The following is a 26593-nucleotide window of genomic DNA, read 5'->3' as shown; positions in this document are numbered from 1 at the left end:
CTCGAATTTGGTCATATTTTTCATGCTTTGATAAACTATGGACATGTCCCAAAATGTGATTTGTGAAAAACTTGTTACAGCATTTGTCAAATGGCAAATATTCAATGGAAAGAGAGAGAGAACAACTAATCGCCAACGTGCTTGGGTTTAAAGTGGAAAGAGATTATTTTGGGTCCTATGTTTTGGGGATACCATTTAAAAACTGACATGTGTTGCATAAGATGTAATACAATGAATACAAATCCACTTGGCATAACTAGGCAACACCAGCTGGGAGAGCTTTATCAAGAGGTCCCCCAGGCCAACCAGTTCTTCTCAGTTTTTAGGGTTAGTTTTGCAGATGTTCAGGACGGTCTAAACATGGGTGACTTAGCTTTCTGTTGTTGTCGTTTCCGTTTTTACCCATTCGTTAATTCATTTTTTAGAGCCACTGTACTGATGGAATTCATATACTCCCTGATTTACCATATAAATCGTACAACTTATTGTTCTCTAGGATTTTCACAGTCGTGTATAAAACCATCCCCACATCAGCTGTAGAACATTCCATCATCTCCAAAAAGAACTCCCTTATCATTTAGTCATCACCCCAGTCCTAAAAGAGCCAGGAATCTACTTTTTAAAATTTTTCTTTTCTTTGGACCTCAGGGACCCTCTAACACCAAGCTACATTCCCAGGCCTTTCTGTTATTTATTTATTTGTTTATTTATTTATTATTATATTTTTTGGTACTGGGGATTGAATCCAGGGGCACTTAACTACTGAGCCACATCCCCAGCCCTTTTTTTATATTTTACTTAGCGACAGGCTCTTACTGAATTGCTTAGGGCTTTGCTAAGTGGCTGAGGCTGGCTTTGAACTTGTGATCCTCCTGCCTCAGCCTCCAAAGCTGCTGGAATTACAGGCGAGCGTCACTGTGCTCAGCTTTATTATTTATTTTGACACAGAGTTCTGCTAAATTGCCAAGGCTGGTCTTGAACTTGCAAAAGTCCAGAGTAGCTGGAATTATAGGCAGGTACTATCTGTATGTGTGCCAGGCACAAATGTGCATTTGGTCTTTGTAAATATCCTCATTCTTGACTTTCATGTGAATGGAATCATATACTTTACAGCCTTTTGTCACTGGTTCTTTCACAAGCATGATGTTTTGAAGGTTCACACAACTTGAAGCATTTATCAGTGCACTGTTCCTGTATCTAGCTGATAATATGCATTGCAGGAATATGCCACATGTTGTTGTTCATTTTTCCACTCTTTTTTTTTTTTTTTTTTTGGTGCTGGGGATTGAACCCAGGGCCTTGCACTTGCAAGGCAAGCACTCTACCAACTGAGCTATATCCTCAGCCCAGATTTGTCCACTCTTAGCCTTGGGTTGTTGGGTAGCTTCTTGAATTTTATTCTGATTTGCAATGCTGTTATTCATAAGCATGAGCTTGTCCTTGCAAACAGTGGCTGATGTTTAACAAAAGAATTCTCGAGGAATCTGTGAGTGTATGTTTACTTCTTCATTTGCCTTATGCCAAAGAAAAGCATTCTGGCCTAAATACTGGATTTTCTATGTGTGTTCCTCTTCTAATTCTTGAATCTTGCATAAGAGCAAATGCCTCTGGGGCCAGCCCTTGTTTAAATGAAATGCTGAAACCATTTCCCTCCCTTCTTCTTCCCACTCTTCAAGCAGCTTTTTTTTTTTTTTTTTTTCAGAAAATTGACCTTGAAAATGACATGATTATTTTTCTGCACACAAAAAGGCCACAAAGCTCATCCCATCCTGTTTCTCTGCCGTCAGTTATTTCAGTAACCAAAATACTGTCAGTATGATCTGACCTCCACCTAGCTCGTCACCTCATCAGCCATCATTGTCACCTCAGCCATCTCAGCAGTCTTTTCTGTCTTTGTCTTATGCAGTCAACAAAAAATTCAAAACGTGACCAGGAAGACAGCATTAAATAAATCTTCCCTCCTGTAAGTTGATTTTCTCAGGTATTTTGTCACAGTGGCAAAAGCTGTCTAACACAGTCCCTGTAATCAAATACTTGAGAAAATCAACTTATTAGGAGGAAAACTTTATTTCAGCTCATCATTTCAGAGGGTTTGGTCCATGCTCTCATGACCCCATTTCCTTGAGACCTGTGGCAAGGCAGGACATCGTGATGGAGAGTAAGTGCTGAAGCAAGCTACTACCTCATGGCAACTGGGACACAGAGAGAGGAACAGGAGGAGCTAGGGTTCCAGTGTCCCTTTCAAGGGCACACCCACAGCCACCTAACTTCCTTCCACTATGTCCCACCCCCTGAAATGTCCACCATCTCCCAATAGCTCCAAGGCTGGGGATCCACATTTCAATACACGGATCCTTGGGAGATAATTATCTAAAACACAGCAGGTTATAGTAAAAGTAACATAAAAAATTTTCCAAATAGCTTCTAAATAGTCAAGACCCCAGGGACTGGGACCATGCCTTTTCTTTATTATCCCCTGACCTAGTTGTTATTTGGTGTAACATCTCTTCAAAATTCAAGTCCAAATAAAAGAAAACATTGTTTCTTATTAGTCAAAGAAGGACCATGATTTATGTAGATTAGCAGTGACATCCAACCGCATAATAGGTTTTTTTACTCTGGCAACTTCTCCAGAAAAGAAAGAGATTCACCTGTAATTTTGGCATCAGCCTGTGAAGAATTCTTATTAATGCTTTCATTTGTCCTGCTGCAGAACTTTTTTAGAGCATATACCCAATAGTTCTCTCTTCTCTGGAGATGATCACTCAGTTCCCAAGCAAAGCCGTTCTGGTCACTGGCTGAGCCTATAACTGAAGCACTGAGGAGCTGGGGATGGGTAGAGAATTTGGCCTTAGGGAGTGGAGTAACTGATCTGCAGAGACCAAATGAAACAGATGTGATCAGAGGAGGAAAGATAAGCAGACAGGAGTTCTGTTAGCTCATTCTTGGTTCCTTTGAATTTCTGATGCCCAGCAGCCTCCTTGCTCTGGGTGGCATGAGAGATTGTTGTGTCTTTTTCTTTTTTCTTTCCTTCTTTCTTCTTCTTCTTCTTCTTTTTTTCTTCTTAATTACTAATGAGTAACATTCCCAGTCCTTTTTTTATTTTTAATTTTGAGAGAGTCTTGCTAAGTTGCTGAGAGTCTTGCTAAGTTGCTGAGGCTGGCCTTGAACATGTGATCCTCCTGCCTCAGCCTCCCCAGTCACTGTAACAACATTTCCTCTTCCTCATTCCTGAGTGTGACTTATTGGTTGATCCTTTTGAGCAGCCTCGCAGCACTCATGATGGCAGGGGCATTAAGGTGGGGTGATCTCATTCAAAACCTGGGGTACCTGAGGAGAAAATGACTCACAGATCCAATTAAGCCCTGAGCTGAGGCAAGACTCACTTTCTCCTTGACACATTACAGAGGCAGCATTGGTGGTGAGCCACAGAGCTGTGAGCGCAGTCCACGTGCAGCCTGCGTCGGGCCTGAGGACTTCAGGTTTCAGAGAGCAGAAAGTACATCTTGAGAGGTGGCATGTGTGAAGAAACCTGATTTCTGTCTCCTGGGCTATCAGAAAAAGCACCTCCTATAAGTTGGCTACTTAAATAAATCTTAAGCAAATCCCTAAGTAATCACAGGCTGTCATCTACCCATGGTCTGTCGTTTCTCTGCACTTATTTCATTATTCTGAAAATGATGTGGAAGACTCACTATCACTTTCTTGAATAATTGAAGCATGACAAGCATAAAACACATATTAAAATAAATAAGTAGGTTATCAGCACTCTATGTTGACAAGCGAACGGTTAGTTTGCTGATAGGAATGTAAAACTGAGGTTACAATCTCAGCAAGAGCTTTTATGAAATTTATATTCTTTTAAAAATATTTTTAGTTGTAGATGGACACAATACCTTTATTTTGTTTATTCAGTTTTTTAAAAATGTGGTGCTGGGGATTGAACCCAGTGTCTCACAACATGCTAGGCAAATACTCTACCACTGAGCCACAACTCCAGCCCGAATTTTATCTCTTTATGTCTCTAAGAATATCTTTCTTCAGAATATCATCAGAAATAAAGACAGAGACTTTTATATGAGAATATTTTCATTACGACATTTGTAAAAATGAAAATTTAAACTCATCCTTGAAGTCTAATAAGAAGGACTTTGTGAAATAAATTATAGCACATCCATAGGAAGCAACATTATACCCTTGTTAAGTATATAATGGCTAAAAAATGTCTAAAAATATAATGTCTAAAAAATGAGGCACACTTAATTGTATTTACAGTATGATATCATTACTTGTTAACTACTTACACACAAATAAACACACAAACTTAGAAGGTTTTATATCAGACTTTAAAGAGCAATTGTCTTTGGGTGATGACTTAGGGGTGATATTAGGCATTTTTTTTTTGTTGTTGTTTATTCTCTGTGGTTTTAAAATGATCTACAATAATTTTTTTTTACTTAACATAAATGAATCTTATAAATGAACAATGAAAATTAAAAATCAGTCATTAGTTACTATTCCACATTCATTTTTTATGTAGATTTAAAATTCTCTCATCATGTAATAAACTTTGCCAATATCTGGCCAACTTTTAATCAAGAACATTTCTGGTGTGGTCTATTGCCCACAGCATGTGTGGTTGATGGATTTCGTCCGTGCCTTTCAATCACATAAGCTATTTGACTCATGACATTGTCACGATTAACCCAACACGAAAATTCTGATTTAGTTGTTGAAGTGATGACCACTAATCCTGTCGGTGACAAGAAAGTCCTGATAAGGACGGACTGAGGGGGTGAAAAGGAGGGCAAGTTTGGGGATTTAACTTCCCTGAAACCCTTTTCTTTGAAGGGTTGGACATCGGATCCGATTTTGTTTACTTCAGATCTTTGCACAAATCGTTCCAAGGCCTCTTTGGGATGGAAGGGGTTAAATCTAGAAGCAGTGCTTGATTTAGGATTTGTTTTGGAACCATTTATCTGTTGGACTGCTGACAACAATCAACATTTTCTAAATACCTGAAGGAATGAAAGTAGATTGTTATCCAGCAAGAAAGTGGTGGAGGCAACTTGGTATCTCTCTATGTTCATTTAAATGACTGTTTGAGTAAGAAAACCAAAATGCCAAAACTAAAAAAATAAATAAATAAATAACAACAGATAAAAGTTACTTATAAATTTGTCATGCATCCATCCTTGGTGTGTGGTCCTGTCCAGTGTCCAAGGTGGCCTACGGAAGATCTTTATTTTGTAAAAGAAAGTTCAAAAAGGCAAAGATATCATTGACTTAGACCAAACATTCACTAACTTCTGCAAATGGATTGTCAATAGGCATTGGCATATATTCCTTATTTTGGCCAGGAGAAGCGGTAGAGTTATTCTCAAGGTTAAGTAAAGGTCATCTCTCTCTCCGCCACACTGCCAGAGACGAATGGCCCAAGCTGTCTGTTCACTGGGTCATCTTGGGTACTCTCCCATAATTGTACTGGATAGATAGTCAAGTGAAATGCCAGATTCATCACTGATAGAATCGCTGTCCTGGGTGACAATCCCTTAATTTGTGTGCCTTCATAGACAATGGCCATCATTTCTAATTACCTTTTTGTCCTGTAGCGGTTCATCTATCTTTTAAACACTTCAAATTTAATCTTCATGTTAGATGAAGAGGGAAAATTTGCTGTGAAATCACGATCAGACTAGTTTCATAAACTTGAGTAATTTTAGGGAAAAAAGCTTAAAGAACTCATCAAAAATTGAAAGTCAAAGGCAAATACTGATGGCTTTCTAGTCATTTATTATTATGACAGGATTTCCATGTGGATAATTCTAAATATTTAGGTCCTTAAACCATTTGTTTCCTAAAAATGTGAAAAAACAGTTTACACCTCTTTTATGGTACCTTTGAAACAATTTAACATAACACTTCTGATGATTCCAAATAGAACCTCTGATTTTTCCCCCGCTTTATATATAAACAACCATAGGCACTGGGGACCCAAGATCAATCAGACATGTCTCTGTTAAGGCAAATAAAATAGCCAAGGATGCTTTTGGAGCAGTGTGTGCAGAGTACTCTGAGTGCTGAGTCCTTTTGGGATGCTGGGGAGCAGGAAAGGTACAGGGATCAGCGATGATAACCACGGGTCAGGCTCTGGAAATTCTCGAGGTTTCTCCCACCAGAACCTGAGTCAACCCTTGGGATAATTGAGAGGTAACTTCCTCCACCTAATGGATGAGAAGACAGAGGTTTAGGGGTGAACTGTCTTCTAAGTCCTCACCTGCCAAGGAGGAGGTGAAGCAGGAACTTGAGAAATGATGTCCGGATCTGCTCTGATCCAAAGCTCAGCGTCTTGACCATGCATGCTCTGTTTCCTACATAGAGGGGCAAAGTTGGAAAGGGCCCTGTGGGGAGTTAGTCCAGCCAAGCAGGGGTGACAGAGGAGCATGGGGTGGGGAACAGGTAGAGAAAGGAAAGACACTTCCTGCCTACGAGGCCGCACAGAAGTCCCAGACACTGGCTGACTGTGCCTGAAAACCCTGCACTGCAAGATTGGGAGGGATTTTTCTTCTCTCACTGTGGAAGGGACTGTTCTGAAAGCCCATCTACTTGCTCGCCTGTCCTGGTAGCTCAGCGGCACGTTTGGAAGGTTGACTTAGTGGGTATGCCACTATTTCATTCCGTGTCCCCTCTGACTGACCAGGCCTGTGGTTTCTCTTCTCTTGGGTTCTTCCTTAAAGTTCTCTCGAAGAGACGTGGAAGAACAGTTCAGGCATCAAACCTCAGAGATAAGGCAGCCAAACAATGTCAAGACCGCTGTCCGTCCATCTGTTGTCCCACCTTTTTGAGCCAGGGCCCAGCAACCCAGTGCTTTCGGGGGAAGGCAGCTACCTGCTCTTTACTTCCCTCTCCACTTGGACTACTTGTTTTTCCCACGGTATGTCTCGAGAGCTCTCCTGTGTACTGATATTGAGCCAGGCTTGGGGATAAGGACAGGACAGCCAGGGTCCCTGGCCTGGTGCAGCTTTTTGCACAAATGGGTCCATGTGAAATGACACTTGTGAGAGGCTCCACAGAGAGAGAAGGAGCTGCCCATGAGATAGGGATTGGACTCACCCTGGAGAAACAGGAAAAGCTATTCTGAGGGAATTGAGGTCTGCAGGGGGGGGCGAAGAGGTGGGAGAGGAGGAAGGCAGAAGCAAGATCCTAATTCCTAAATGTTCAATTACACGGAAGAGGTAATTATGTTAAGAATTATGTTAAGGCATGGTGGTGCACACCTGTAATCCCAGCAGTTTGGGAGGCTGAGACAGGAGGGTCACGAGTTCAAAGCCAGCCTCAGCAAAGGTGAGGCGCTAAGCAACGCAGTGAGACTCTGTCTCTAAAAACTAAAATTAAAAATAGGGCTGGGATGTGGCTCAGTGGTTGAGTGCCCCTGGGCTCAATCCCCAGTACCCCCCACCCCAAAATATGTGAAGAATCTCATCAGAAGGAAATTAACCTGGTTTACCCAGGTGGGCCCTAAATCCAACAAGAAGTGTCCTCACAGGAGAGAGGCCCAGGGAAATGTGATATGCTCTGAGAAGAAGATCACACTGGGGTGAAGAGTGCAGCAGCCAGAAAGAAGTTGGGTAAGGCCAGGGTTCTCCCCTGGGTCGCTGGAGGGCACTCAGCCCTGCTCACACCTTGATGTCCCTGAAGCTTCTCAGACTTCTGGCTTTCAGAACTGCAAGAGAATGCATTGCTGCTGTTGTAAGCCACTCAGCTTGAGGCAATTTGTTAGGCAATTGATACAATGGTGGGCAAGAATTGATGGAGATGAAGCATGGGGTCTAGGGCAGTGGCAGGAGGAAAAGCCGGGGACATAGCAATGATCGCCATTACTTAAGGGCCAGCTGTAGGCCAGCACGGTATTAACCCTCTTATTTATTTCATGTTTCTTAGTAGCCTGTACCTAAGTGTTGTTTTACAGATGAAGAAACTGAAGCTCATAAAGGCAGAGTACCCTACCAAAGGTCACACAGTGGATAGAGCTGGAATTTAAACTTAGAACGGATGGATGCCAAAACCAAACTCTTCACTTTGCTCCTTGGAGGTTGGCCATTTCTATGCATATTTATTCACTACTTGAATAAATATGTTGAACCTTATTAGTATTCAAATTTACAAATTAAAATTACATACCTTTCCTTTACTTATTTTATTTGCAAAAGTGGGATGGGCAGTAATAACTGAGCCACTTCACAGTATTTTGCTCAGTTTTTGCCACTAAAGATTCACCAAAGATGAAATATGGGTGTCTAGGGGCTGGGGATGTGGCTCAAGCGGTAGCACCCTCGCCTGGCATGCGTGGGTCGCTGGGTTTGATCTTCAGCACCACATAAAAATAAAATAAAGATGTTGTGTCCGCCGAAAACTAAAAAATAAATATTAAAAAATTCTCTCTTAAAAAAAAAAGAAATATGGGTGACTTTCCTTCCCACTGTGAAGTGTTTCTTTGTGGGGGGCGAGGAGTGGCAGTGTGTGTGTATGTCTGGGGAGAGGTGGGCTGGAGGGGCCAGTGAATAGCTTTTGTGCAGAGAAAGAGACTCTATAGCCCAGAGATATCTCTACCCAGGCTTTTGGGTTTGGAGACCCACTATCTCTCAACATGTGGTCCATGTCCTACCCCTATCTGTCTCTGGGGATGCTGTTGAAAATGCAGGTCGCGGGGCCTTCCAGACTTGCTAGACTTGGGAACCTGCATTTGCACAGCTTTGGGTGGTTCCTGGCCACTTCAAAGTGGAGAATAGACATGTGGGCCCCCTCCTGGCAATTAGCAATCTTTGTGCCTGATGAAGGGGCCTGTCTAGTTAGCCTTGGATTTGGCTCTGAGAGGATAACCCCAAATAACAACAGCTGAACCAAGATAGAAGCAAATTTCTCTCATGTCCAAGTCCAGGGATAGCTTGTCATGGTATGAAGACAGGATTCAATATCTCTCTTTTTGCTCTGCTACTGCGTGGCTTCTTTCCTTAGGACACTCCCTAGTCCAAGAGGATGCCTGCAATTTGCCATTAAACCCACATGCCAGGCAGTAGGAATGAGGATATAAAAAGGGTGTGTTCCACTTTTAAACATACTTTATAAATGCTCTAAACACTTTTCCCCCTTCCCTCTTTGCATGTCCAAAAGAAACTGAGGTCTCCTCACTGTCCTGCTGCAAGGGACAGGGTTCTCTAGTCTGGGCTCCTACATGCCTCGTCTGCTTTGATTGAAAGAGCATAAACAACCCAAAGGAGGGTGAGGAAGCCCCACAATAACATGATTCTGGAATCCTTGTAAACAATGGACAGTGGGGAATCAAAGTATATTTAGTTAAGTTTGGAAAAATGGAACACTGTGACATTTCATGTACTTTGAATCTGAGAACCAAGGCAGCCCTGGTATGGGGGTCACTCCCAATGTTGGTGAGCTACAGGGAGGGTGAAGAGAGGAAGCCTTTGGGAGATCTGTCCAGTATCATATATTAAGTGTCTTAAAAATCTTCAAGCTCATTGATCCTGGGATAATCCTGACATAAGGAACCTAGCCTAAGGACCTCATTTCACAAACTCACCCACACAGATGTTTATTGTACTGTTTAATTGGGGCAAATGGAGACCAACCCCAGTGGTTGGTGTAGGGAGCCATTGCTTTTCTTCTCCTGTTTCTGTCTCTGTGACTGAACTACTTCTGCCTTCATAGAGATGCAGTGGGAAAGCCTCCTCTGCCATTTTCTTTCCCCCACTCTTTCCACCCTGGCAGGAGTGTGCTTACCCTGAGTGGCCCGGGCCGCGGGCGACTGCACAGGAGTGGTCTGCTCTCCACCTGACCTCCCAGGATCCTGAGCAAGCAGCTGAGTGGCCATGTCTCCAGGTCTACAGGCCCAGATCTCCTCACCTCAATCTCCAGGTCTAGATTTAGGGGAGAAGGTATAATTTTGGCTTCAGGTTTATGTAGTATTTGAAAATCTGACTCCATTAGTACTGAGGTGGAGAGACACTTACGTCTTGACAGACACTTATGTCCTTGATTGAGTTTTCCCAAGGACATGCTGACTCGTGGTGATTTCACTGAGAACAGTCAAAGGAGGTGGCATCAGAAGACAAAGTGTCACATGGAGAGATGGGCCTCTTGGGACAGCCATATCAGCTGACACAGGCTGACAGAGCTGCCTATGATATGCTAGGGCCACATAAATAGACTTTAATAACACAAGCAGATCATTTGGTCAATGGTACACCTGAGTGACATCTGAGTCACCTTGACTTTGGCTGGCATCTTCCAGCCTTGGACATATGGTTCCCCTGTGACTGTAATCTATACAAGCAAAGTTCAGGAATGCTAGGTTTGCAGAAATAGCCCAAGGCTGGTGTGGAACTATTGAACAATAACTTCTCATGTATCAAGTACATATAAAACTTGGTTTATAAATGTATTTGTTAAAGAACCATAATTTTATTCTTTATAAGGCTATCATTTCCAACTCTGAGACTCCTTTGTTAACAGAGGTTTCCATCGCATCTCTGGCACTCTTGAGGCTCACGTGGTAACAAGGCATGGGGCAGAGGACACTTGGTCTTCAGTTATGAGTCTATACAGGCAATTGAGACATCCACTGTCCTTGTCTACGTGGCCCCATTCAACTTTAGTGTCTATCTCTAAGTGCTATTCTTTGAAAAGTTAACTGGAGTTGTAGGGTTATATGGTATGACTTAACCTATCCTGATTAAAGAAGGTGGGATAAGCAAATTTCCTCTTGCCTCCAAAGTAGGTACTACAGTTAATCTGATTGAGTTAAACAGAGTGCCTGACAACTGTGATAACTGCTACAGACTGACCTTTGTCCTGGTGAGACAAATCAAGAAGAATCTCTTTCCTCTTCCTTTTTCCACCTTCCCTTACCCACATTCCATCCAGTCTGTACTAAGGTTACTGGCTGGGGGATCTATACCATACAATATGCTGGTTTCTGGGATAATTGCTATAGGTATTGATTTATCTAGATCTCCTAAGTTCTGTGGGTTTTGGGCTGTTAATATGACATTCTTTGTGTCCTACTGACTGAAAAAGTGGAACACCCAAAAAATTTAGGTTGGATCAATTTGTTTAAAGAGTGATACCCACTCTAAGGATCCCTATACAAGGCAGTTTCTTGAGGAAACACAGGCATCCAATTAAGACATTTTGGACCAAATAGAGCAGATCAAGAAACTAGCGAGGGCAAGATTTTGGAGTTTAATTTTCTCCCTTTACATTTAGGTGATTTCTTACAGAGACTTTAAATTCTTCCTAGGAGGAGTTTAATCACAGGAGGCGGTCATGTTAATATTCAGAACATTTCTGTACTACTGACATTTTCTGTTTAGACTATTGTTATTATTTAGGCTCATTGCAAAACAGTATCTTTTAAACTTCTCTCTTAAATTATGACATGCAGCATGGAAATGCATTATGCATCCTGGCCCTATATCTATGCATAATCTTTAGAAAATAATAACAGCTGGGGTTCCCCTGAAGGCAAAGGCTGTGAAAGGCTGTGTAGGCAGTTCAATGGGAAAACAGCTGTAGGAAGGAAGAGTGAGTAGCAGAGGGAGAAAAACAGAGCAGAGACAGCCTGTGGGATGAGCTCACTGATGCCATGGCAACCCCAGCTCAAGCTGAGAGATTTTAAGCAGCTCATGAAAAGGAGCTCAGAACAGTCTCCTTGGGAGATGACAGGGGGATGTGTATCCACAGATGCCTGTCCCATGTCAGGCTCTAGGTGGTCCTATACAGTGTTAATCCCTCCCTTTCAGGGTGGACTAAAGGGGGGAACTGCATGGATCTGGTCAAAACATACAAAATTGCTCAGGGCATCAGTAGCTGGAGGAGGAACCAGAAAGGGTCTGAAGTGTCCATGGGAGGTGTCAAATCAAATTATTTACACATACCAAGTGCAATGCAGTCTGATATATTCTACTCTAATTCTCTCATACATACACACACATTTTGGTTCTCAAAGTCTAGGGTAGAAGATCCTATCTCAGGGAGCCTACAAGGTCAAAACCACTTACAAAATAATACTAAGATGTTGCTTGGTTTTTTTTTTTTTTTTCATTCTCATTCTCTCATGAGTATGCAGTGGAGTTTTCCAGAGGCTTTGTAATGTGTGTAACAGATTTGAATGCAGAAGCAGATATGAGAGCCCAGGTGTCTTTCATTAAGGCAGACATTTTTTAAAAAATATTTATTTCTTTAGTTTTTAGGTGGACACAGTATCTTTATTTCACATTTATGTGGTGCTGAGAACCGAACCCAGTGCCTCACACACTCTAGGCGAGTGCACTACCAATTGAGCTACATCCCCAGCCCATCATTAAGGCAGACATTAAAGATTTGCAAAAAAATTCTACCCATCTTGCTATTTTTTTTTCATATTGGAAACTACAGTTAATTTTCACAAAAAATATACTGATGTTAAATCTCATTGTCTTTCTGAATTCAGTTTATTACTACAATAATGATTTGGGTTAAATGTTTATGTAACAGAAATCATTTCATATGTGGAAAGATGATCAGCAACATTAATTTTATGACAAAACTATTATGTATAAAAATAATTTCTAAATTAAAATTTCTAGACAGACTGTGGGATGAGCTCATAACCCATACACAAAAAGCTCTTTGAGGCTCTTACTTTTCATGAGTAAAAAGAGGTCCTGATATTATTTTTTTTAAAAAATGGAGAATTGCTACACTAAACTGATCATAACCTTCTGAAGAAGTGTAGCCAAAAGTTTGGAAACCCTGGTATGGTATAACCCTTTAGAGCTATGAAGACCATGTGGTTGGGAAACAGAATAAAAAGTCAGTTTGAGGTTAAAATGCAGTGCAGTTTTAAAGTTCCATTCTGACCCATTTGAAAACCCTCTTGGGCCTGTCACTGGCCCCAGGAGAGGACAAGGAAAACTGTTCATAGGAAGGGAAGGGGACCAATCTAGTAGTGCTGGCTTTCTCTTCCAAAGTAGTTCACCAGTTCCTTGCTTGACCACAGGCTCAGTTCAGTCTAATCAGGCAAGGCACTTTTTACTGTTTGTTTTATTTATTTTTAGTTGTAGATGGACACAATACCTTTATTTTATTTATTATTTTTAGGTGATGCTGAGGACTGAACCCAGTGCCTCACACATGCTAGGAAGTGCTACAACCACAGCCTCAACCATTCTTGACCTTGGCTGCATATAGAATTATCTGGAAGACATTTAAAAAATTATCTCTGCTTGGGGTCCCCTCCAGACTAATAAGTCAAAATTTATGGACATAGGCATTGTTTTCCCACCTTTTTATTGAGGTGTAACTTAAATCAAGAGCACAAAGATAAAACTCCATGATTTTCTAAAAACATATTATACCCCATAATCACGACCCAGATCAAGATGTAGGGCTTATTGCAGCTCACAAAAATGGACTCCTTAATGCCTTTTCCTAGTTAACCTTCCTTTAAAGGTAACCACTATTCTAATATTTACCACCAGATTAATTTTTCCTGATTTTAAACTTTACACCAGTGGAAGCACACACTGTATATTCTTTGTCTGACTTAATGGCCCACCCATTATGTCTGTGATGGTCATCCATGTCATCAGGTATAACAAAAATTAGTTCCTGCATGCATGGCTTTTAGCATTCCATGGTATATAAGCTCTTCTTATGTACCTTTCTGTACTTGAGAGTTGGCTGGTTCCCTTAAAATGCTCTAGTGTGGCGACACTATCATCACAAAATACAGAGCTGGGAAAAACGAGGGAACAGGAACAGCAGATTCATATCATCCCCTGCATGCTTATTATGGTCACTGAAACAGAAGCCCTACTTCTATTAAAATTCCTCCTTCTCTCCCTTCTTTCCTTCAAAGAGAGAGTTAAATTTGCATATCTAAAATGTATGACTTCACATTTGTATGTAGATACCCTAAAGAAAAAATGACCAGCTGGATAGAGATTTAGGGTGTCAAAGTTTGAGGGTCTTGAGGGTTAAATAAATTTAGATTTGGACCCACTGGTTTTGAGTGTATTTTCTAACTTTTAAACACCTTCTGTTTCTTAATCTTATACAAGCTCATCCAAATATTAATAAGGTGGTGCCAAATAAATTTATTTACCAAATTCTCCAGCCCCTCAACTGCACTTCTCCAAATATTGACAATTCAGTAAAATGCATAACCACCTACCCAGTTCCTTAATCCACAAACACCTAGGAATGACCCTTGATTACAATTTCTCTCAGTCAGCCCTCACTACTCTGCACAATCAGATCTATATACTTAGTCTGCTGAATTCTGACAAAAGTTGCAAAGCTATCCCTGCCTCCCAACTTCACTACCACTCTTGTTGATGCAGCAATTGTTTCTTGCCAGGAATAATGCAATAGCATCCTAATGGTATCCTCGCTTCCCTATTCCTGCCCCATTCCCAGTTCCTCTCCAGAGTTATTCTCCATCCACCAGAGCAACTTTAAAAAAAACATAAATTAGGCCTCGTCACTTCTTAAAGACTCCAACAGCTTGGTACTGTAAGTGCCCCAAACTCACCACACTTGACTTAAATCCAAGCTTCCTACACTGGCCAAGAAAGCCCTTCACTATGTGGCCTGGTCTCACTAGGTGTACCTCGGACAACATCTCTCCTTGTCCAGTGTGCTCCAGGCCCAATGCTGGCCTTCTCTCTATTCTTAGGGCACACCAAACTCCTTCCTGCATTATAGTCATTGCTACACCTGCTTCAAACTTAGTTCATACTGCCCTTCCAATCTTTTTATGCCTGGTTGCTTTTTTTGCTATTCAAATCTCAGCCCCAACTACTTTCCTCTGAAAAGCCCTCCTTAACAACCCAAACTAAAATAGTCATCCCTTTACTTTCCAGAACATTATACTACCTTTTCTCTGCACAGCACTCATCACAAATATTTTTCATATTTGCTTGGTCTGCTTCAACTTACCTCCAAAATATAAGTTCTTTATAAAAAAAAATTTAGTTGTAGTTGGACACAATACTTTTATTTTATTTATCTTTATGTGGTACTGAGGATCATATCCAGGGCCTCGCACATGCTAGGCGAGCGCTCTACTGCTGAGCCACAACCCCAGCCCCCAAATATAAGTTCTTTAAAAAATATAATTCTTTAAAATATAAGCTCTTTGAGAGAATCTTACCATTATTCTATCCTAAGTGTCCAGAAAAATACCTGACACAAACAAGCACTCAATACATAAGCTACAGACATGCATCTGATGGCACAAATTTTAAATGTACCCTTCACTCAAATCCAGGAGTTTGCATTCTGGGCCCCTCAGGACAAACAGGAGGAAAGACACAATTGACCTTTGCAAATTACAGCATCATGCTTCTCTGAAGGATTACATCAACATGTTTTTTTTTTTTTTTTAAATCTGCTAAACGGTAATGCAGTACTTTATTTATTCTATTAATAATAAATATTTGAAAACAATGTTAATTAAAATTTACTTAAGAGAAGAATAACTTTTATTTTTTTACATTTCAATATTGAGCAATAATAAGAAAAAATAAATAATTATGGTCAAAATTATTCTGTCAAAAAACATGCTTGATATTAGCATCTTTACATGCAACTCAGTTTTTGTTGTAAAGTTCTTTGGTTGCAAGAAAGAACATTTGGTTTACTTCACTAATAGAAATATCTCTTAATGCTGGGATGGCCTCTGCTTGGTATTTCTTCTCCTGTTGATTTTTTGCATAGTTATCTAAAAGAAAAAAAAAAGTTCTGTTTACTTAAGCAATTTCTCCTGTAGTTTTTTGTGGCTGATGGAGACCCACCACAGTTCACCAGGTTGATGTTTGGAAAATGACAAATAACATGCTTAAAATAATGAAATAACTACTTAATTCTCTCTTTAAAAGAAGTGCCCCAGTAAAACAAAAATGTAATTAGCAAAGTATTTTTCTCATTTCTAATTCAGAAAAAAATTAATATCTTATTCAACTGTATAATGATGATTAAAGTTCCATTTCACAGTTCTGACAGGGACAGAATTATACCCAGGCTTTAAAGATGTAGTTAAGTCAACGCTGCAAAAATCCATTAAATCTTTTGGTATAAATATTCATAAAAAATTAACAATTTCCTCTCTTTGTACAAGTTGCCTATCTGCTATAATTCCAGTCAAGAATGCAGGGAATATAGTAGGTTATCAGGAAAAAAGCTAAAAATAACATTAATTTTCAAGATACAGTGCATAGATTCATGAATAAAGGTTTTACAATGTACCAAAAAAAAAAAAAAAATCATACCAGGGAACTTAAAAAAATACTTCCCAGAATCTAAGAAAGCTCACAAGTCAGTATACCTACTTTTAGACTTGAAAGGAAAGAACCTGAAACAAAACAAAATAAAATAAAACCCCCGAGGACATATGGCTCTTCTATCCACTTGTTAGAGATGTGTTGTACACAACAATTTGAGGAGGATGCATACCCCAAATTCCCTTGTGAATAAGGTCTTATACCTACTTGCCATCCCTTGAGCAACAGTGACTATTTAGGATAAAAGAAGTTTCTCTCAGGTAAAGTTACTGAGGAACATACTTTATATACTTGTACATTGCACAGGAAAATATACCTGTTAGTTGGTGATATAATTCATCAGAACTGATTTAATCTATGACTATAACCAGTGCACATTCATCATAACTTAGTACATCAATGTAAACATTTCCTTTTGTATTGCTTTGTACTTATTTCTCATAGATGATGATGATGATGATTACTATTATTTCTGGTACTGGGGATTGAACCCAGGGGCACGTAACTACTAAGCTACATTCCCCAGCCCCTTTTTATAGAGACAGGATCTTGCTAAGTTGCTTAGGGCCTCACTAAATTGCTGAAGCTGGCTTTGATCCTCTTGCCTCAGCCTCCTGAGCTGCTGGGATTACAGGTGTGTACCACCACGCTGGGCTCCTAGATTCTTTTTATTGATCCAATGTGTCTTGAAGCATATTCTTAATTGCTTTTCTGATTAAAATTCTAAAACCCCACTCCTCCATTCCCCTAGCACTTTTCTTTTATATAAATTTACCTGTGATTGTATGAATGGAGTTGAGTGGTGAAGTACTCATCATGTTAATTCCAAATAAGAGTACATAACCAATTCCTATAGTAATAAGGAGGTATACAGGTAGTGCGACTGCCCAATATCTGTGGAAGAGAATATTAATGTACATGATAGATATCTTAAAAGCTATAATTCTCAAGAGTCATGACAAAATATACCAATTTTTATATTCAATTTTTAAAAATTTTTTTTTTACTTGTAGATGGTCACAATACCTTTACTTATTTATTTTTATATGGTGCCAGGTATCAAACCCAGTGCCTCACACATGCTAGGCAAGCCCTCTACCACTGAGCCACAACCCACCCCTACCCCCTTTTTTTTGGTGCTGGGGATTGAACCTAGGACACACCAGGCAAGCACTCTGCCAACTGAGCTATATCCCCAGCCCTATATTTCATTTTAATTAAATATAATTTATAGTAATAAGTGTACATGACAGTCAAATAACTCTATAAGGGTTATAATAGAAAGCTGCAGTCCTCTGTTTCATCCATCCTGACCCTGAAATCCCAATCCCCAAAAAGGACACCTTTTAACACCTGAGCTATTTCTTCTGGTACTTCTTCATTTCTACATAACATGTTCATATTAATTTCTTGATTTTTTTCCAGATATTTTCTCTAGACTTCCTAGTTTGGAGATGAAGAACCTAACTCTTCCTATTCTCTTCTATACCTATGTCACAATTTCTGGTTATCACTAGTTATTAAGAACTATTGTGATTATATAAATAATGTTTGTAACCGAGAACCTTAGAATATCACTATCACATATTTTCTTATGTATTATTATTTTTTAAATTAGTAATTACATCATTTTGAATGTATACTTGGTTTTCCATCTACCGGTCAATATTCCAGCCCCAAATTCTAATATGCCTTTAAATTTACCTCTTACACAATGTAAGCACATTGCATGTCCTATCTTGGCATATTTTACTGATGCATTATTGCTTTAATAATTTCCTTCATTTTTTTTTCCTTTCTGGAACTTCTAGTGGTTAAATTTTTTGCCCTGAATATTTTCCATTTCTCTGACTTTTTGTTCTACCTTCTAGAGATTAACTTTTATCTTCCAACCTTTTCAATTAAAAATTTAATTTTGACTATCATAATTGCCAAGTATGATAACTTCTTAAACATTCCCTTTATAGAGCACACTGTTGATTTCATAATTGTAATCTTTTCTTATCTTTGAGGATTTTTTTAGTTTAAAAGTTTTCTTCTGTATTCGGCATTACCTCAATTTCCCTTTTTTCTTTTGTTTTAGTACTCCGGTTAGAAGCTTTCTTTCAATATCTAATAACTTATACCACTCCAAGTGCTAACAAACTAACTGAAGCACAGTGGGCAAGGATGGCTAACTAGTCAGCCTCCCTCTAAAAGACCTGGCTGCTTTACTGGGGTCCTCCAAATGGCAGAAATTATAGTTTTTTTTCTTTCACACTGGTCAGCTTCCTGAGGAAGGTACCTCTCACTTTTTTCTAGAAGGAGAGGATGGTATAAGCCTGGGAGCCCCTGGCAGTTGCTAGGAGAGGGGGTGTGCCTTATCATTCAGCCATGCAGATGTTCAATTATTCTGGCTTGCAGTAGGTGCCTCATTTCCCTACTCAGATCTAAGGCCCCCACAGACTAGCAACTTTCAGCCTTTCCACAGGGTAAAATGATTTTCTACAAGGGAGGGTAGGGACAATCTCCCAGTTATGAAGACTAAACAAGGTGGGACTGAGGATAGAATGCTCTTTAAATATTTTTTTTTTTTCTGTCCAAACCAGAATTACTATGTTAAAGAGGTACCTATACCTCCAATTTCTGAACCATTGTAGCATTCAAGGGCACAAATGTTCTTGATGGCTTCCCTATTCTAGCCATTTGTAAAAAATAAACTCCCCTATCTCAATTTATACAAAATTTTGTTGATAACCTCTTATCTGTTATTCTTTCTTTCTATGGGTTTATACCTCTAAAATATGTTTTTTTCCCCCTAGGGTTCATGGTAGGAAGATTTTGAAAGTAAATGGGGATAAATGTGTGCTCACACTACCATCTTTAATTTAGAGTTTTATTAATCATAATCTTTAAAGTTTTATTTATATATGTCCATCTATGGATTTTTAAAAGAATAATGAAAGATCTGGATAGTTTAAGGAGTAACATAATCCTTTAAAACAACATTAGTTTTACTCTTAACAAATATTAAACTTACTTTTGAGGCCAATAGGTTAAGCCTAAGGAGTTTAGCCAAGATTCAGGAATAAAAGCCCACATAAGATAAAGTACTGTAGAAGAAAATAAAAAAGAGAAAAAGTTAAGTAGGGCATGTATTCAATCTAAAAAGTTTCAGGTACAAAAAAGCTCCTCTGAAGTACCCCTGATTCATCAGAAATGATTTCCCCCTTGCTCCTCATTTATACCATTCTTATATTACTTATCATAAGTACCTTATTAGTAATTTTTTAAAATATATTTTTTAGTTGTAGGTGGACACAATATCTTTATTTATTTTTATATCATGCTGAAGATCAAACCTAGTGTCTTCTATGTGGAAGGCGAACACTCTACCACTGAGCCACAACCCCAGCTCTTTATTAGTAATTTTTTTATTATCTTAACTCTCGTAATATATTAAGCAATTCAGGGTATAGATCATGCCTTAGCAATTACTGTACTTTTTACCATACCTAATTCTTTGCTTTATGTATACTAGATAGTCAGTACTTCATCTCCACAGGGTTGACGTAATTATAGACATTTACTTATTGAAAGGGGTATTTATCTACTCTAGTTAGGCTTCTGGTTGGGTACAACTTCCTCTCCCTCAATCCCAAGTCTCTGCAGCACCCTTTATGTTCTTCTGTGTAATAGCAATAGCTCTGAGTGCTCACTGTGGGGTAGGCAAAATTCCATATGTATTATTTCAGTTAATCCTCAAGACAACCCCAAAGAATGTGGGCAATTTCTACAGATGAGGAAATGGAATTTAGAAAGATTATATCATTTGTTTGAGGAAAGTTGCAGAGTCAAATTTCAAACTATCTTCATCAGTGATGATAGATTTTTTTTTTTTTTTGGACAAATATGTATTATAGAAGTCTCTATGTCAGGAGTGAGTTATAATGAACCATAAAGAGATGGTTTCTACCCTCCCAGAGCTTAAAATCTTGTGAATAGGACAGTAAATTGATGTTTTCACTACACTGTGATGAATGCTAATGAATGAGTAATAAGAGATGACACAGGAGCATATTAGAAGGACCTTCTTTCATTCCTTATCATCTTTCCCTTTGCTTTTCTTTTTCTTTTTGTAGTACCATGACTTGAACACCAGGGGTGCCACCACTAAGCTACATTCCCTAGTCCATTTTTTTAAAAATAATTTTTTTAGTTGCAGATGGACACAATACCTTTATTTCATTTGCTAATTTTTTTTTTAGAATTTTTTTAATATTTATTTTTTAGTTTTTGGCGGACACAACATCTTTGTTTGTATGTGGTGCTGAGGATTGAACCCGGGCTGCATACGTGCCAGGCGAGCGCTCTACCGCTTAAGCCACATCCCCAGCCCCCATTTGCTTATTTTTATATGGTGCTGAGAATTGAACCCAGTGCCTCACATGTGCTAGGTGAGTGCTATACCACTGAGCCACAACCAGAGTTCCCCTGTCCTTTTTTAAATTTTGTGACAGGGTCTTGCTAAATGGATCAGGCTGGCCTAGATCTTGCAATCCTCCTGCCTCAGCCTCTGGAGTCTCTGGGATTACAGACATTCCCACTGTACTTGGCTCCCCCTTGCTAAAATATTTCCTCATAGTACAAGTTATAATCTGGCATTGTATTATGTTTTACTTATTTACTTTGTCTGTCAGCTAGCTCCTCCCACTAGAAAGCAAAAAATTTTTGCTCCTCCCTGGCCTGTAACAAGTAAGCACTCAATTTTTTAAAATTAATTTCTGGTTGTGGGCATCATGGAATTTAAGCCTTAAAGGCATTTCTTTTATTTATTTATATAGTTTCTAAACCTTGAAATACTTTTATTTTTGAACTCAGGGGTACTCAACCACCAAGCCACATCTCCACCCCTATTTTGTATTTTATTTAGAGACAAAGCCTCACTGAGTTGCTTAGTGCTTTGCTGTTTGCTGAGGCTTTGAACTTGCTATACTCATCTCAGCCTCCCAAGCACTGGGATTACAGGTGTGAGCTACTGCGCTCTGCAATTCTTGAAATACTATTTGAATAGACATTTACAAAAAAGATACAAGGGCTAACATTTATTATATTCTTATTGTACCTTTGCATTATGTGCTTTACAGTTTATTACCCCAGTTAATACAACAGCCATAAGAGGTAACAGAGTGAAATCTGTCAATAAGTCTGGGTTCAAATTCTAGCTCTATCATCTCCTAGTGACCTTGGGCAAATTACTTAAACCCCAGTATTCTCATTTTTAAAACAAGGACAACAACAATAACAGTACTATCCACAGGACTGTTTTATCCATAACAAGCATTCAATAACCATCATTTTCAATATCCTTTTACAGATAAGGAAACTGATCCCAGAGCAAACAGCAAATCTTTGGAGGAGTCAGAATTGAACTCAGTTATAACTTCTCCACAGACTCTATAGGCAACAGCTCTGACATTAGGTTATTTGTTTTCAATTAGGGTTCAGAAGTATCACCACTCCTCCATTTCCTGGTTTCCACCAAATTCCAGATAGTTGGATTGGGGGTATTCATAATTGCCTTGTAATCCTCAAATCCTTCTGGGAAGAAAGTTGGGTCTTGTTGTGTGAACCTCGGCATGTTAGAACCTCAGTTTCCTTACCTATAAAATGGGACATGAGGGGATTAAGTGAGATTCAGGATGTTGTGGCCATTTCTTTCAATCTGACCTCTCTAGCCAAGTTCTCTTCCCTCCCCAGCTCCTGCAGGCAGCCCTGGAGCCATCCCAAACTCACTTCCAAGCCCTCTCATGCCTTTATTCCAGGTCCATGCCACCATCTTCCTCCCCTCCTATTTATTCTCAAATACAAGTGCCAGGGGGATGGTCCCTGGAGGAAGCCAACTCTGAATTCCCCTTGATTTCAATAGATCTGTTCTGCCACCCAAGGGCCCACCACAGTGGCGCTCACCAGGGGCTTACGGGTGCCCTCCTTAAAGGCAGGGACCCGGTTTACTTGGCCAAGGCGCAGAGCTGGCCTACGGAGCCCTGCGCAAGCCCGACTGCCTTCGGGTTTTCTTGGACAGGGACGTAGCTTCTGTGTGCAGTCTAAGCAAGTGCATTATTTCCTGGTCCTTGGACGCCAGAGAAAGCCCCTGGCCATTCTTCAGGAAAGTACTTACTGAAGCCAAACTGGGAGCTTAAGAAAAGAACAAAGCCATAAATCGCTCTTTCTGGCAATGGCGACGGTGAATTTTCCACCATTTTCCCTGTGGCTTTGGACAATCTGTGGAGAAGGAACACAGTCGTCAGTGGTCACGCCCCTCCACCACGGGTCTGTCATCACCTCAGCGCTCCTCCAGGGCACGGCCACAGCGGAGCCGACCCGCCGTCCCGCGCACGGCCGCGGAAGCGCGCCCCCGCGGGCACGCGCGCCCCTGCAGCGGGGGCGCCGGCCTGCGAGCCCGGCCTCACTGCGGTAAGGGGCGCTCGAGGACGCCCCACCGCCCCGGGCCCTGACCCTTCCAGGGGGCTTAATTCAGTTCCTCTCCCGAGGGCAGGCGGCGGAGGCCCTCGGCCTGAGGTCCCACTCCGCCCACCTGCCCCTCCCGACCACACGGCCACCTCAGCGCCCACTTCTCTGCGCAAGCGCCGACCGGGGAGCCGCAGTGGGGGAGGAAAAAAGGAACTCGAGGGAAAGGCCGGGGGCGACGGCGCCCCCCGCCCGAGCGCAGGCGCACCGCGACCCTCGCGGGGAGGGAGCTAGCGAGCGTGGGGGCCTCCCGGCTGGCGGCCGCAAAGGGGTGGGCGGTGCAGCGAGACTGCGCATGTGCGCTGCCAGCCCACGTGACGCGCCTGCAGCCTGCGCCGACGCCCGCTACCGCCCGCCATCCGGCTGACGTGGAGGGCCGGAGGCGGCGGCGGCGGCCCGCGTCCGAGGCTCGCGGGCTGCGGGCCCGGGTGAGTGCACAGCCAGCGCGCGGCAGGGCTCCCGGATGTGTCACCTTGTCCCGTCGCAGTCGAGATGCCCCGGGAGCTGGGCCCTCCACACCCCCTCCGTGGGTGTGTGGTGAGTGTGGGTGTGTGTGCGTCGCCCCGCATCCCTTGCAGAGGTGCCTGCTGTGTGTGCGTGGGCCGGTGCCCGGCGCTGGGGGGTGTGGCCGCTTCTGTCTGTCCCGGTGGGTGTGTCCCCTTTGTCCGCCCCCTTCGCGAGCTCCGGCCTAGGGTGCCTGTGCGACGTGGGGGCGGCCACTGTGTGCGCATCCCCCTGCAGCCCCGCGCCCCGGTCTCGGTTCGTGCGTGGGTGACACCTCCTAGGCGCGCGTGCACGCGCCCGTGGGTCTCCTCCTGGTCCCCTTTGTGTAGGTGGCCAGTTTTCTGGGAGGCGGCGTGGGCGCTCACGGCCTCGGTGGATGGCCCCCCTTTTGTCACTGTTCCCTCTGGGGCGCGCGTCCCCAGCGCGCGTGGCCGCTCCTCCTGCGGTCGCGACCCTCGTCTGGCGCATCCCCCGCGAAAGTGTGCGTCTTCGCGTGGGTGGGCATGGGGCCTGTCGCGTGCATGATCTCGTGTGCGGGGATGCGTTCGAGAGTGTTCCTGAGTGCGCGCGCGCGCGCCCTTGCATGTCTGCGTTCTCCGCGTTCTAGACACCTGTGTGGGGAGAAGGGCAGCCAGTCCAGAGCCGGCCCCGTGCGCAGGGGATTGACCAGGGAGGGGGACGCCACCCCAGCGCTCCCGCTCCGCGGTTCCTTCGCTGAGCCTCCTCCTTCCCCAGAACGCCAACGCGAAGGGGGAGGGCATCCAAGGGTCTGGCGGCCACCTGCTCTGCAGTGTCGGCGACGTCATTTTGGCCAGTGGAGCCATACTGTTCGGGGGACAGAACAGGAGACCCATTAGGGGGAAAAATTGTTCAGAGACAAGGGTGAATGGGATGGTACCAGTGAGTTGTTCCTTTTCCAGAGGCGCCCTAGATTCCGAAAGCCCTTAAGATGCCAGCTCCTTCCAAAATATGTGCCCCTGCCAGCCGGCAAATGCGTAGTAGCTATCCCTGGACGTTCTCGATGATACTTACTGGTTCAGAGTGTTTTATGGCGTTCACATAAATGTCTTTCTGTTCTGCCCAACGGTGAGGGAAACGAGGTAGAAATCTTAATTCCTCCCCTTGGGAGGAGTAAAATCACAGTTTGCTTATGATTACATTCCTAGTTAGGACACCTTTTGTTGAAAGAAATTTGTATTTTATCATCAGGATAGTGGAATTTATTATAAGGATATACGGGAAAAGAAACTTAAAACCCATTAGGGACCCACCTACTACTACTATTATTCGTTCCTGCTTTGCGCTCAAGGGCTGCGTTTGGTGTGTCTCTGTTCTGCGCAATTTCCTATTCTTGACTAATTTTCCATTCTTTTAATTTGTGGAGCATTTTGAATATAAATGGAGATCTAATCGATGATTTAGATTTTACAGATGTAATTGTTTTGCCAGATTTACTTCAAATCTTTTTTGTAAAAAAATAAAATTCAAAGATTGTGGAGGTACTTTCAGTTCCTCCCCCTCCTTACCTAGAGATAGCCACTGTGTTTAGGTTTGTGTAAATCATTTCTTTGCATATTTTATACTTTGCTCACGGTGAATCTACAAACATACATTGTGTTGTTGGATTTTAAACTAATGATATTAAACTACGTGTGTCTTTTTGCAACTTGCTTTTTTCACCCAGTATCACATTTAGAGATTTCTATATGAATAAATTGAATGATCAGTTATGAATAATCTTTGGTAAATTCATTTTAATTCCTGGTATAGAATTACATTGTATGAATATACCATAATTTATACATTCCCCTATTGATGGACTATGAAGTTGTTTCCAGTTTTTGACTCTTTAAAAAACAGTCCTGCAATAAATATCTTTGTACCTGTCTGCTGTACACACATTTGGAAGTTTCTCTAGGAAGTATATCTGTGTAGTAGATTTGCTGGGTAGAAGTATGTGCATCTTCAATTTAAACAGACATTACAGAAGCTCTCAAAGTGGTTTTACCAATTTTCACTGTTGGTATTGAGTGAAAACACCCATTTCCTCATATCCTTGCTAACACTATGTCATTATACTACATTTTTTTGTCTTCTCTTTACTGACCAGCTTCCTTATGACTAGCTTGCTGTTGCATTTGCTTGCAGTCATCTAGGCTTTTGCCTTAGCCCTGTGTCAACCTATGAATTCCTGTCTCAAGCTAATTAGCTCAATCTTTAATGCATTTGATCCTCAAAATTAATTTCAATGAACATTTATTATGTGCCTAATATTACGATGGTTGATGTAAAGATAGGATTTCCATGATATGTTATATGTATCTCTCAAGTGGCAGGTGAGGGGAATTAATTAAAGCATTTTTTATAAGATGAATGTTTAAAAAAATCTTTTCTCTTTATTTTAATGTAATATTTGATATATTGAAAATGTGTAACATATGCAAGCTGTGAAGCAAAACAATAAAATGAACACCTGTGAATCGACCAGTTAATCCAAGAATCAAAATAACCAATATTGAATGTGTTCACCCAAAAGGTGATTATCTTGAATTGTGTGTTATTCTTTGCATTTAAAAAATAATTTTTATCAGATTTGTAAATATCCCTCAACAATGTATTGTATGTTTTCTGTGTTTGGAGGAAAAAAAAAAAAAAGAAAGGAATTAATGGGTGTAGTCTTTGGGAACATGTTTATTTCATCCAGTGTTACATTTCTAAGGGTCACTGATATTGAGAATGGATGTAAGTCTTTAATTTTTACTGCTGTGTAATATTCCACAGGTGAATATAACACAGCTTATGCATTCTCCTATTGGTGGGTGTTCTGGTTGATGAGGTTTTGTTACTTTGAAGAGTCTTGTATATACAGAGTTGAAAGAATTTCTTTTAATTTTCATCCTGGGGTATATGATTTTCCAAGTAGTATATGGGAACAGGAGATGTTAATGAATTTCTAGATCATTAAATTCTGTATGTGTTCTTTCTTGAAACTGTTAATGCCTGAGGCCAATAATAGAGTCCTGATGGTTCAACTTTCACACCTTCCCTTTCATCACAGTAGTGTTTTACATAAAACAAACCACATACCTACAAGGAAGAACTAGGGAATAGCCCCAAGTAGGAAAACTCTGGAAAACAAAGAGGTAATTTAAAATACAGTGTATAGCATTGGGGAAAGCCATCTTTAATTCAGGCAACACCTCTCCATTATGTCAAGAGATGCATGTCCAATAAAATTT

General features: G+C 41.2%; 2 protein-coding genes across 9 annotated transcripts in view; one reads left to right on the top strand and one right to left on the bottom strand.

Annotated features, from left to right (window-relative positions):
• Nucleotides 1–15513: 15513 nt before the first annotated feature.
• Nucleotides 15514–23128, bottom strand: Pigp (phosphatidylinositol glycan anchor biosynthesis class P). Of its 3 annotated transcripts, none has more exons than XM_076868605.2 (5): nucleotides 22943–23128; nucleotides 22501–22604; nucleotides 19360–19432; nucleotides 17116–17234; nucleotides 15514–15781 (listed from the first exon to the last, which is right to left on the bottom strand). In XM_076868605.2, the coding sequence occupies exons 2-5, from the start codon at nucleotides 22580–22582 to the stop codon at nucleotides 15651–15653; spliced, it is 405 nt and encodes a 134-aa protein (XP_076724720.1). In that variant the 5' UTR covers nucleotides 22583–22604; nucleotides 22943–23128; the 3' UTR covers nucleotides 15514–15650. The 3 variants fall into 3 exon arrangements, with proteins under 3 accessions (XP_076724720.1, XP_076724719.1, XP_076724718.1); XM_076868604.1 differs by having other exon boundaries at nucleotides 23059–23106; XM_076868603.2 differs by having other exon boundaries at nucleotides 22918–23028.
• A 57-nt stretch (nucleotides 23129–23185) lies between these two features.
• Ttc3 (tetratricopeptide repeat domain 3) overlaps nucleotides 23186–26593 on the top strand; it is a 118477-nt gene continuing 115069 nt past the window's right edge. Inside the window, exon 1 of one of the 6 annotated variants that reach the window (XM_076868596.2) lies at nucleotides 23186–23387. The gene's annotated coding sequence lies outside the window, so the exon portion shown is untranslated. Of the gene's footprint in view, nucleotides 23398–26593 lie in introns of all 6 variants that reach the window. The other 5 variants (XM_076868599.2, XM_076868594.2, XM_076868595.2 and 2 more) reach the window with 5 other exon arrangements.

This window comes from Callospermophilus lateralis, chromosome 10 (assembly GCF_048772815.1).
Source record: "Callospermophilus lateralis isolate mCalLat2 chromosome 10, mCalLat2.hap1, whole genome shotgun sequence".
Taxonomy (NCBI): Eukaryota; Metazoa; Chordata; class Mammalia; order Rodentia; family Sciuridae; genus Callospermophilus; species Callospermophilus lateralis.
This window is presented reverse-complemented; position numbering and strand designations above follow the sequence as displayed.

Coding starts and splice junctions, on each gene's coding strand:
- Pigp (XM_076868605.2), bottom strand. CDS start 22,582: ATGGTGGAAAATTCACCGTCGCCATTGCCAGAAAGAGCGATTTATGGC. Junction 17,235..19,359: donor TTAACCTATTGGCCTCAAAA/GTAAGTTTAATA, acceptor TCTCTTCCACAG/ATATTGGGCAGTCGCACTAC. Junction 15,782..17,115: donor CTCCATTCATACAATCACAG/GTAAATTTATAT, acceptor TTTTTCTTTTAG/ATAACTATGCAAAAAATCAA.